General features: G+C 38.0%; 1 protein-coding gene across 12 annotated transcripts in view; it reads right to left on the bottom strand.

Annotated features, from left to right (window-relative positions):
* Positions 1–4,685: 4,685 nt before the first annotated feature.
* Positions 4,686–13,056, bottom strand: part of SNX16 (sorting nexin 16) — a 28,121-nt gene continuing 19,750 nt past the window's right edge. For 10 of the 12 annotated variants that reach the window (XM_037379539.1, XM_037379535.1, XM_037379533.1 and 7 more), the window contains 4 exons: positions 12,507–12,576; positions 8,096–8,232; positions 6,487–6,603; positions 4,686–6,217 (listed from right to left, as the gene is read on the bottom strand). In XM_037379539.1, coding sequence (XP_037235436.1) covers positions 6,112–6,217; positions 6,487–6,603; positions 8,096–8,232; positions 12,507–12,576 — 430 coding nt within the window. In that variant the 3' untranslated portion in view covers positions 4,686–6,111. Of the gene's footprint in view, positions 6,218–6,485; positions 6,604–8,095; positions 8,233–12,506; positions 12,577–13,056 lie in introns of those variants that run through there. The other 2 variants (XR_005103056.1, XM_037379541.1) reach the window with 2 other exon arrangements.

Here is a 13,056-nt window from a genome sequence, read left to right as displayed (position 1 = left end):
TTGCCTGATGAGCAATGCTTGACAAAGCCACATTAAGTGTCAAACAAACAAATGAACAACATTTCATAGTCATCCTCAACATTTCCGTAAAGCAGTTGTGGTTTTCTCTAGATGAAAAGCATTAATCCACAGGCGGTTCAGAGAGCAGAGGCATGTTCCTCCACCACATTAATGCAAATGTCCTGGTGTTTTCAGTTTGAACTGGTAGAAGAAAGGAGTATTATAAAATCTACAAGAAGCTAGTAATTCATGAGCAAGGATATTTAGACCTACTTGAAATCCAGTTGACATATCCCAAGACACAGTTCCTGTATTATACAGACAGCAGCCTCACTGGATCAGCGAATCATCTAATTTTAACCTGCTGACAAGTCTATGGGATCAGCATTAACACTAATACTACACCGACTGACTTACCGTGCAATTAGGGTGAATCATATAATTGCTTTCTTCCTCATTTTCCTTATTCACAAAGCAGAGGGAAATACAATACCTAACTCTTGGATACAAAGTAGGGACAAATTCACTATTTGGAGAGTGCCTTGATGATTCTCAAGTCACAGAAGTGCTGAGTACAAATGCGCAAGCATTTAAGATCTCCATGAAGAGCTTAAAAAGGATAAAAGGAGACAAGTCTCTATGAAGATTGTATTGAAAGTCATGAAGACATACGTCAGCGTACTACTTCTGGAGACTTAAAGGGTCGTGCAGAACCTCACTGCCCTTTAGACAGATGAGACTCAGCCAGTGCTGGGAGCAAGCTGAGCCCAGAATCCCATTTATTAGACCACTGTTTTAATCAGTTGAACCACAGCACCCACTGGCAGGAAGACCTATGCTGATGGTTCCTGTGCTGTGGGGAGCAATCTCTTCTCTGATGATGCATGTTCCTATCTCCTGAAGCCAAAGGGTTCAGCTCTGGCTAGCAGTGACAGCACTTTTGAGAACTGAAATTAATACATGAAGTTTACCACTTCAACTTCCAAGTCCTCTCTCCAGAGCCATGCTGCCTTGCTTGCAGTTTTGGATGTTTACAAGCAATACCAGAACTACAACACTGGCTGAATGCTGCGACATCCCTCATGAGACAGAGAAGGCACGAGTCTCACCAACAGGGACAGGAAGAGTGTGAGGATCTGAGTTACAATACAAATGCATTGCAGACGATTTTTCTGCCTGTTGGTTGGAGGTTAAACATATAGAAAGATAAAAAAAAGCTTTGCCAGTTCAGCTAGAACATCATTTTTCCAGCAGTCAGGTGCTGTCCTGTTGCAGAAAGACTTCATGCTAAAAATTGTCATTATTTGTTAATTAAGAATGGCCTACACACCAGGCTTTCTGATTTACCCAGCTACGCAGAATTACACCCAAGGACACAGTAACTGGCTATTGGCATAGCTCCTTCAGCCTGCCCATTACCTCTACGTGACCATGAAAAGTGCTTGTCTTTCAGAATCACCCTGCCTATGCACATCCTGTGCTCTGGGCAACCGAAATGTAACTCTGACTGACCCTTGTTAAAAGAGGATCCTTCAATACAAGCATCCCTTTGTTTTGATGACGCTGCATAAAACTGCAGTTTAGGGCTTTAAAACGTGCCCACCAGAAGAAAAAAAGATGCTTCATAGGTGACGTATGGGGTTATGCTTAGACACATCTCATGACAGCCTTTTCCTGATTCTGGAACAACCATCAGAATGGTTCTGAATTCATCAACCCACAGAGAAATTTTAAGAAATATTTCCTATTCCAGTGTAACACTCAAGCTATCCAACTGGAAAATAATCTATAAACTAACAGCAGGATATATGGCCAACAGTCACTATTGCTTTAAGTGGGGATGACATAAGTTTGTGACAGATATAGATGACAAGATAAGAATATGCTAATCTTTCGTTGTTTAAATAAAGGACTGCATTTTTCTTAGGTTTCCACTCTTCCAAATCTGTACAGCTGCATCAGGAACAGAAGATAAATCAAACTTTGGAAGAAGATTGAAAACATTTAACAAAATCTCTCACTCCGTTTTCCTCACAATGCACAACCCAAGGAGGAACAAATACAAAAGGTTGCCCTTTGAAAGAAGACTAGGATAAAGGTTAGCACAACAAGGGGTTGTGAAGAACGCCAGTGCTACCTAAGAAGAAACCTTAGAAAGGATCCTGAATGGTTGAGATGATACAGAACCTAAAGCATTCACTACACAAACTAACATTTAGTGGAGAAGCGATTCTGGTTAGCAAAGGATTGAATGAATTTTCACTTTCAAAGGGGAAGAATCCTCAATTGCAAACTATGGAGAAGGCCATCTCCCCTTTCTCCTCTGCCTTTTCCATGCTCTCTCCCATCTTTTCCTTTGGCTATGAGGTTAAGATCCTATCATTAAAAATGCACTAAAGATTATTAAGTAGAACAAAACACTCCACTGTCGGTAAACTGACTGCTCATCCAGAATACAAACTGTTTAAAAGAGCCATCTTTTGGAGACAGCTGCATTATCAGTTCTCCATATTCAACTAAACATGGATGTGAGGATATATTTTCTCTCTCATCTCTTAAAGCAAGTCCTGTATTTTGTAGGAAAAGTACCCATCTAGTTTTGAATGTTGGACCTGTCTAACAATCTGAATGTACTGATCTACAGGACAGAGATTTAACTGAAATACAGAAAGGTGTGATAGAAATAAACACCCCCAGAGCTGGTACTCTTTGAAGAGAGTGTTTCCTACAGGATTCGTCCCTTCCTTGGTGATTCATGACCTCAGACTATTTATTCATGTTATCTGTCATTTCTTAAAAAAACCTGATTGCAGCAGCAGCAACTTCACAGCACAGTTCTTAAGAATTCCTCCCTCTGTGTGTGGAAAAAACCCCCACAAACAAAACCAGGTAAAACTTCCTAGAAAAAGCTCTATTTGTTATCAGTTCCACTAGAAATGAAAATTTCTAGCAGGATAATTGCTAGTCCTTCATAGCTACATTTCAACAAAGGAATCACAGAAATCACAGAGAGAAAAATCAAACTACTCAGTGGTCTAATGAGATGCACAGAATCAAAACCGTCTGGAACAGACACGCACCACCTAGAACAGGAGCTTTCCACATCCCTTCTCTCTGCAACTAAAACCCTCCAGAGCAACAAAGAGAAGCTAAACACAAAGAGGTGAGTAGAGCAGCCCACCCGAAAACACACTGCGTAGGTTATTCATTCTCTCCTACAACTGTCAGGTGCAGTTTCACAAATCAGTGCATTTGCCGCCTTGCTTGAGCTGGTTCAATAGGACTATTATACTCACAGTAACTAATGCTCGTCACTGTGGGAAAGGTATGAAGTGGGAGTTTTATAGGGACTCATTCTTGACTCTGTACTAGTCAGCATTTTAATTGATTTAGGACTATACAAATCAAAAGCAGAGAAGTGGTGTGGGCAGAGAGCAAGTGCTTTGGAGGATAATCCTGCAGGATTATTAAATTTAAGATGTAGTATAAGAAAAAGCAAAACCCCAGTAAGATTAAGCTGGGTACAAATTATCACAATCTAAAAGTACTGGAAAAAAACCACCCATTGTAAATCAGTGGCTAAACTATTAAGACAATTACCTTTGGAATGATTTAACTACAACAGAAAAGAACGAAGTGCTACTGGTTGCAATTCTAGCAATTAGTTCACTCTGCTCCAATTCCAGTTTGAATATTCCTCTGCTCATTGTGAAAAGCACAGAACCCCACTGTCAAATTCTCATGAATGAAATAGTTGAAAGTTGGCTTCTTCTGTACTGAAACTGCAGCAGCAAGTGAAAGCAGAAGGAAATGAGTGAAAAATAATGCCAGAATGAAAGCACGCGTACCAGAAAAAAAATAAATATCAGTATGGGACAGACTTGGTAGCCATCCTGATCAGAATGTTCAAGGCCACCATGGGTTGCACACCTCCAGTTTTGCATGTTCCTTAAGGGTGGTAACCATTCATTAACCAATAGCATAGGCTAAGTGATACCACATGGATGCTGGACAAATTCACATTTTTCTGTCCAGTTTAATTAAAAATCAAGGCCCCCCTAAACAAAAATGTCTAATGTGACGCTAAACATTTTGGGCCAGCAAAATATCTTACAAACCTTAAAGACAAAGCACAACAAAATTTCCATTTCTTTGCCCTCTCATGACTAAATTGGAAGCTATATTAATGCTTTCTTTAGTTAATAGATTTGCAGATTTACATGAAGTACTTTAGAAACTCCTAGCATGCATGACCCAAGCACCTTTTCAAGATTTTTAAAACACTTACAGTTGTAAACCCAACACCGTTTTAATACACACAGTTCAATCTTCCTTTCAAATAGGTGACATCTGACAGAATTTCGTTAGTTTTCTGTAAGGCATCAAAACTTTGAGTTCACTCAACTACTATGACTATTTATGTAGAATATATAAAAAAGATTAGTACCTTTTTTACTTTAATCTTCAACAGAAGTACAGTAAGTTTTCTGGTGTCTTGCTACAGCATTCTCATTCATTTTCATGCAGACAATTTCTGGGACAAACCAAACTCAGAACAAAAGTTGAGCGCAGGAAATCACTGAGTTAAGAAATGTCTCTTTCTATTAGTATTTTTATCCTTCTACTAGGTAAGACATTGAATGTGGGTGGGTTTTTTTCCTACAATGGAAAAAAGACGACAGGTGTTTTGTCCATAGTTTTATTTCACCAGGAAGGTTTATACAGTTCTGCATAAAGGTCATTGTATGCACAGCCTGAAGTACAAAGCTCCCTTTGAAAACTCCAGCACAAAGACACTGCATATTGACAACATTAAACAATGTTGTGGGTGGTATAGGGTGGGGGAAAAAAAAATTAAAACAAAACAACATTCTTCCTATTAGAAAAGCAGAATAAAACAAGGCACTTTCAGTAAATAAGTGAAGAACAGAAACAAGCTGTATCAAAAGATTCCACAGAACTGACCCAGAGCACTGTAACAAAATTCTGCAGTAATGAACAAGTGAATACAAAAAGGCACTGCATAATCCTCTCCCTGCAACTCTCCCCTTTCTCAACCAATTAGCCAACTGAACTTGGCACAATGGAATCTTAATTATAAAGTGCATCTCCTGTCTTAATACATTTTGAAAAATAGGCTATATAACATATGGAGCAACATCCCCACGTGTACAATATATTGAAACAAAAATACATTGCAACTAGATTCAATCTAGTTATGAACTGTGCAGAAAAAAATATGGCTTCTTTACAAGTCTTTCAATAACCTCCATATAATCTGGAACATTTTTAAACAAACATGAATGCATTAGCAAGATGGTAAGAGGTAGTGTTCCAAGTAAAAGGCAAACTCACCAATTTTATTGTTACATGGGTATATAGCAAAGGTATCCCAGTTTTTCAAAGCAGCATTACTGAACAAGATGTATTACAGCGTGCTATCTTGGGATGAAAATACACAGTGTTTTGGGGGTCTCATTATTAGTTCCTTCAGCAAAAGTGACCTTTTTTTTTTTTAAAAAAAAATGTCCATCTACAATTCCATTTTCATAAATACTCTTCTCTTGGTACTCTAAGTTTTCCTATTGCATTGCATTAAAATTTCCAGAGAAATATTCTTCAACTTCAGAATTTAAAACCAAGTCATTCTACACTCTTATTAAATGTAAGATGAATCCGTTTTTACTTCAACAAGCATTAATTTATGGCTATAAGAATATGAAAACACAAATAAACAGATGAACACATCCAATGTGTCACATCAGTGGCAACATATGACATGCTAGATGCGTTTGGCGATTTCATGTGAAGCTTTCATCGGTCTGCTACGAAAGTCAGCCAAATTGTGTTTGTACACTACCTAAACTTCAGCTGATTTTAGCCCTTATTAGACTTTAATATATTAAATATACAAAGGCTAGATAAAAACTGAAATCAAAGCAGCACTGGGTATATTTATTACGTTAATAATTTGTAAGGATTTATGTAAACATTCAATATGTGCATTCTTGCTCTTTGCTGTAAATTCTTCACAGCTACTCTATGCCCCTACCCACAGAGTATGTCCCACACCTGAACCTTTCCCAGGTAACAACAGCTGCTATTGATCTATTATTCTTCATCAGCAGTATACGCTACTTCAGCGACTTCGATTTCTGGCACAGAATTTTCAGCCAAAGAGCCACTCCAGCATGTCTCATGATTCTCTTTATCTGAGCTGCAACAAGAGATCAATAAACTTTGTCAAATGAAAACTAATATGATCCTCCATAGTAATTTTATGACGGCGATCCACAAAACATTTATAAAGCTTGTTTAACTTATTGCTTATTCCGGATCTAAAAAGTATCTATCCTGAGGGCCTTTATGCAGCAGAGGTGTGATAAAATGCTGAATTCCTCAGCTGTGCAGAATCTATGCAAGACCGAATATTGAAAAACAAACTTTAACAAAAACTAAAAAGATAAGTAAAAGAATAGTACTTACCAGCTGTCCTCACCCAGGGTACCCTGGTCTGCTTCAACTGCAGAAGACTCCACCTCGCCACTGCACTCACTTTCTTCTCCTGACATTTGACGAGTCATTTTTCCTAAAGACAAATCCCTACAACAGATAAGAACAGAGTACCACCAATCCATACAGCAAATGTTTATCATTGAAGAGCTGTCTAATTTTAAACTTTGCAGTTTCTGGGAACCTATCAATCTCACTCCTACATGCCCCATTTCTTTTATTACTACAGAGATGCAGGGCTTGCACTGGATAGCTATTTAAACAGTTTATTTACTCCAGCTGCTTATTCCCCAACTAAATTAAATCCTCTCCTTGTACCACAATTTGGTAGCTTTACAAAGTTCAAGTCCCAGAGGAGCAATTATGACTTTAGGTAAGAAATTACAAGCAGATGATCCAAGCCATGCACATCTTGCCTAAATGGCAGAAGGATTACAACCAAACATACTCAGAAAGACGACAGGCAGGATGATAAAAAGATTTCTTCAACAGTTTCCCAAGTTTGTCATTGTAAATTTAGAGTCAGCTATTAAGTTTCAGAGCAATACATTTTCCCATTAATGATACAGAGACAGGTAGTAATTTCTTCTTAACAGCAACGCAAATTGGCAGTCTAACTAGCTTGGCTATAAATGAGAATATTGTCATGTAAAATTACCAAAAAAACTTGTTTCCAAAGTATTGCTCTGTGTGGAAAACATACATCAATTTAGTTTAATTTAAATCAATCAAGCTGCCACCTGAAGTTCACAAACTGGATATGGTATTCAAATAAGCATTTTCAATAAGCCACAAGAAGTCCATTTAAATCCTTTTCCAAATATAGTTCACTTAAACCTTATGTCCAAAGATGTGATTTGTCAGTCTGCCTGGATATACTAGACTCAACAATCCAAGCAGTATTAGAATAACTTCTGAAGAGACCATGGGAATTCACTCCTTTGCTAAGAAAACCCCACAATGACTGACTCAGCAGGTTTAGCAGGACACCGAACAGCCCAACATCAACTGCTCCGGGCCTGCTACAAAGTTTAGCAGACAGGCACCATAAAGTTTATTGTGAAACTTCACCATTTTTCCCTTTGATTTAAATGGACAATGTCCAGTGCTATTTAAATGCTATCTGCGGCAGCATTCCAGGCAATTCAGTACAAAATTAAAGACATTAATACAGACATATAATTGCTTGATCACTGTGCTCATCAAAACTTTGAGTACAGAGTTGTATAACTCAGAGCTATTTTTCCACTGCTCTCATCTCTAGCAGGGCATTTAATATAGCCAACATTTCAAAAGCAGAATAGAAATTTTGCTTTATCCTCAGAAGACTTAAAGGATTAGGAAACATAATCCCAGTTACTTCAGAGGGAAAAGATGGGACAAGAAGTTTCTCAGTCATCAGTACTAAACAACAGCTTTTTAGCTAGCACATAAGAAAGAGCCTACTGAAAATATTGCTCTGTGTGTAATTACGTAGGGAAGATTGTTTTCTAAGAACACATTTAAAGCTGGTGCTTGCAACTATATAGAGAAAATGTTTTCCTGAAAAGAAACTCCTAAACCTCACAAAATTTCTACATACCTAATTCTTCTTTCAACAGCATCTATATGAAGTTGCTTTTCACTTAACAATTTCTTCAGCGATTCAACTTCCCTTTGTTTTTCAAGCAGTTCTTTTTGTAGGCGGTAATTTGTTTCCTCCAGAGTTTCACAGAAAGCCTAAAAGGCAGATTTAAGAACAGCTTCCATTTAACTTCAGTGAACTGCCTTTATTGATTTTTCTTTTAGAAACATCATCCTGTAACAGAATTATAGCTGCTTTCCTTTGTATTGATTACTATAAAGAGCTATGTAAACTTTTCTTTTTAAAGTTCTGTCCTTAATGAAACAATGCCACTTTGCTCTGAACAATGAATTTATTACGTTAAATTGCCATGCAAATACTTTATCACATCACTGATATCACAACAAGACAGACTTTCGAAAGAGGTTTATTGCCTTTGATGAGCGGTCCCTAACTTTGAACCTTTTTGCCTATATGGAACATTAGCTGAACTCCCTGCTTCCTTTTTCCCCTCATATAAACTTTGTTGTCACATGATTCGGAAGTCAATTTCAAAGTCTCCAATTACTCCCAAGATGCTAGGAGTATTTGCATAAAGTCTGTATTCTTCCCTTACCCAGGATAAAGAAAAAGTTTTAGAATTCTGTACCCAACAGCTGTTAAAAATACAACAATCATGAGAGGAGACAAATACAAAAACATTTTGAAAAAGTTTAATGAAACACTAAGAACACTTAACTACTCACCCATGGTATGTTGTGTTACTCTGCTGAGCATGACATGTATATATAATACACCCTGATGAATCTGACAGCAAATAATCTCAAAACGTAAAAGTGAAGAGCCAATGTATAATGCAACATCCACCAAATGCAGGAAGTGATAGAAGCTTTGGCACAGAGCCTGCTTTTCTATTACTGGAAAAGAGCAAGTCTACCAACAGTAATGTGCAATTCCGATTTAATAATTCACATATTCTCACTAAATAAGAAACCCACACATAGGGACCCTTGCTTAAAGTCTCTCTTGCACTGAGTTTTAATTTCTTTTACCGATTCAGATAGCAAATTTATCTTAGCTGACAGCCAACGAAGACCAATCATAAGTTAAGCCACATTTATTCACATCTACCAGAGCTGAGAACACATGGCATGGAATTCATCCTCTTTGGTGATTCTGGTTAAGCAGTCATCCTGTTTCATCCAAGTCAGTTAAGTGAATTCTAGTGTATTTTGTAAAACTGTTCAGGGTTGCTGGTGCCCTAACTGAAAATTGCCCATCATTTTCTTAAGAACATAATTAGGTTATATTACTCCTATCTTTAGATTTATGCACATGCACATTTTCCTCTTCAGAGATTAACTAAAATTATTCCACAGGTGGTGCAAACTGTTTCATTGTTCTACATGAAAAATGAACAAAGCCTTTTGGAAAAAGTCATTTCTTAATGCAATCTGTGTATCAGCTGCCCAAGGAAAGGAAGTCACTGTTCACAGCCAAGAAAACATAAACATTTCTGAACGATGCAGTAACAGCAGAAAGGTGAACTGGAGTTGAGAAAGACCTATCAGGGAATTGTGTGTAATGAGGTATCTTGCTCCTTGAAGAGCTGGACACCTGGAGTGTGGTACAATTCTAATACTCAGGCGGGACCAATTTTTCCTCTAACTTCTGGAAAGGCAACAAAACTAGGCCAGCTGGAAGACAGCTTTGATTCCTTCTTCAGTGGATCATGAAACACATATGTCTGGGAAAGGACCTGTGGAAATAATTACCAAGGATGTGACAAAAATAAAACCCAACCAGATTGCTTTAGTGAATATTTTGCCTACATTTCTGTGATTAGTTTTCTATATGGCTGAATTGATTTCTAATGAGGGAGGTACCTGTACCCCTCCCCAAAAAGATAAATATGTTTCGGCAAGTCTTTCTTGAACTGGAATAATAGATGTAGAACAACAGAAGATATCCATATTTTCCATTATTAGGAAAATGGTAACAAGATTATTTTTTTTTGCAATGCTTTGTATGACAACAGTAAAGCAAAACAGAAGTGATTTTTGAGATCCCTTCAAAAATGATCTCCAGGAATAAGTGTGAACCATAGTGCTTGTCCTACAGTTAGGCATTGTTTTGGGAAAAAAAAGAGTGTGAGGGATGGATATACATGCTGTCTGATACGCAGGAGTTCAGGATCCTAACAGGCAGGAGCAGGGCAAAAACCAGGACCACCATCACTGATTTCAGGTGAGCAGACTTCAACCTCTTCAGAAACCTGATTAGAAGAAAGAATCCATAGGAAACCACCTTGGAGACAAGAGCAGTCCAGGAGAGCTAGCTGATAATCAAGGATCATCACCTTCAAGCTCAGTAACAGGTCAGCTCAACAAGTAGGAAGTCAAACAAAGGTTGCAGGAGGCCTGTATGGATAGGCAAGGGACTCCTAACCCAACTCAGACATAAAAAGCAAGTGTACTAGTGGTGGGAGCAAGGAGAGGTGACCAAGTATAGCTCTGCTGTCTGATCTTACAGGAACAGTGCTAAGAAAGTGAAGGCCAATGGAACTGAGTCTGCCAAGGCATGTGAAAGGAAACAAGAAAAGATTCTACAAAGATTCTACGTATCAATAAAAGGAAAACTAGGGAAACCATGGACCTGCTGCCAAATCGACAGCATGTGACAAATCACACTGAAAACATTAAGGTACTCGATCCCATCTTTGCCTTGTCTTGACTGGTAAGCCCAGCCTTCAGGAATACCAGACCTCTGCAACCAGAGGGAAAGACAAGAAAGGGCAAGATAAATTTACCCTCAGTGGAAAACAACCAGGTCAGGGAATATTTAAACAAATTGGACATACGTAAGTCCATGAGGCCTGACACATCGCACCTCTGAGTGCTGAGGGAGCTGGCTGATCTCCAGTTCGCTGTCCACCAGCACCCCAGGTTTCACAATTCAAACATCATAATTGAAGTTTGTAATCAATTATTATTGAGCATCTTTCATGTGGTAAGAGGAGGAGAGAGCTGGGACTCCTCAGTCTGGAGAAGAGAAGGCTCAGGGGGGATCTCATCAATGGGTATAAACACCTGATGGGAAGGAAAGAAGAGGGAGCCAGACTCTTCTTAGTGATGCTCATTGACAGGACAAAAGACAACAGGGTACAAATTAAAAAACAGGAAATTCAATCTGAACACACAAGGTAACTTTTTTTTTTCCGTGATAGTGATCAAAGACTGGAGCGTGTTGCACAGAGAGGTTGTGAAGTCTCCTCTGTAGAATATTCAGCACCTGACTGGACATGGTCCTGGGCAACATGCAGTAGCTGACTTTGCTCGAGCAGGAGAGTTGGACTAGATTATCTCAAGAGGTCCCTTCCAACTTCAACCACTCTGTAATAAGGTGGAGTATCCCTTGGAGACCAGAATCTTACGACAGCTTTCTCAAACAACTTTACAAAAATGGTTAATAGATCAAACTACAACAGCACAGCTATTTTAATAGTTTGCCTGAATTCCTATGGCGGAAGAATAACCCTGAGACTCCACTGCAGTACACATGATCAAAACCTCAATGAAGGCAGCACTTAAACTTCTTTATTAATTATCTGACCAAATAATTCCTGTAGTTCTTGGTAATTTTCATCAACTTAAATAGCTATAATGAAAAGTGATTGTATAGAAATCAAATATGAGTTTATGACACAAGAAACATATCAAATCCTTCAGATGTACATAGTAATATAGCAAGAGCCAAGGTACTCTCACTTACACACAAAACTGGTAACTGAATTTATTTGAAGGAACATCACTTAACGTTCGTGATTTCTACAGTATTAACAATATATGTGCAATTCCAAAATACAGTTATTCTAAAGCAAGAAAACTAAGACCACCTGTTCTAGTCACACTTGATACACCTCTGCATGCCAGTGAAACCTATTTCTAATAAAACAGGCTGCAGCATCCAGTATTGTTTGCTCAATGTACTCAAATGCATGTTGAAAGGCTCTTTTACACCACTACTCACAACAGTTATCTGCAAGAACACTATTCTGGTGGTCAGAATTATCCCTGTTGTTACATTTCATAGCAAGAAACATTTTACTGCAAGACTTGAAGTCTAAGGTCACAATGTGTTGAATGTAAATCTACAAAAAGTTCTCCTTATATTCAACAGTTGACTTAAAGACAAGTTTCATCCACTGGTCATAAAAGGCAAAAAGGAAGAGATTATACCTTGGGATGAAGTACACTGGTCAGATTATCAGTGTGTGCCAATAATCAGACTGTATCAGTTTTAGAAATACATCCATTTGCAAGTTTTTGTGAAAGAACAGAAATAAAAGTCTTTCATTCCACACTGTTCAGCAGATTTTATAATATTCTAACTACTGCCTTCTGCTTTTGTCATATTATGTAGCACTTACCCTGCTCTCTTCTAGACTGTCAAAAGGACCCGGAGGATCATCCAGACAAAGAAATTCTCTCACTGCAAGGCTTTAGCAAATAAAAGAGAGCTAATTACTTGAAGTACAAAAAAGTAACAATGCAAATATGATTGTACATGCACAGTATTTCTTTAACGGACACAAACATCTACCCTCCAATTTACTCTCAAGTATTCAAAATAACATTTACAATATTGTCTCAGTTGTATGGCTTAACCAGAGACAGTATTTAACATATGATTTCAGAAGCTGTGCAAGTACAGAGAGTTAAGCCAATTCAGAACATGATTTTTTTCAAATCTTCATAGAATTCGTCACTACATGACAACTGACAAGCAAGTTTATCACTTTGGTATTGAAGAAGTTTGAAAAATTCTCCTAGTGAAAAATAAATATTAAAAGATGGATGAAAAAGTATGTTGCTAAAATCCATATGCAGGTCCCTTCAGGAAATAATAGTGGAGCTAAGCATGGGTACTGAAACATGCTTATGTGTCTCCATGTTGCTAAGATCATAATTCATTGATAT

Source organism: Falco rusticolus, chromosome 3, assembly GCF_015220075.1.
Source record: "Falco rusticolus isolate bFalRus1 chromosome 3, bFalRus1.pri, whole genome shotgun sequence".
In the NCBI taxonomy this organism is placed as follows: Eukaryota; Metazoa; Chordata; class Aves; order Falconiformes; family Falconidae; genus Falco; species Falco rusticolus.
This window is presented reverse-complemented; position numbering and strand designations above follow the sequence as displayed.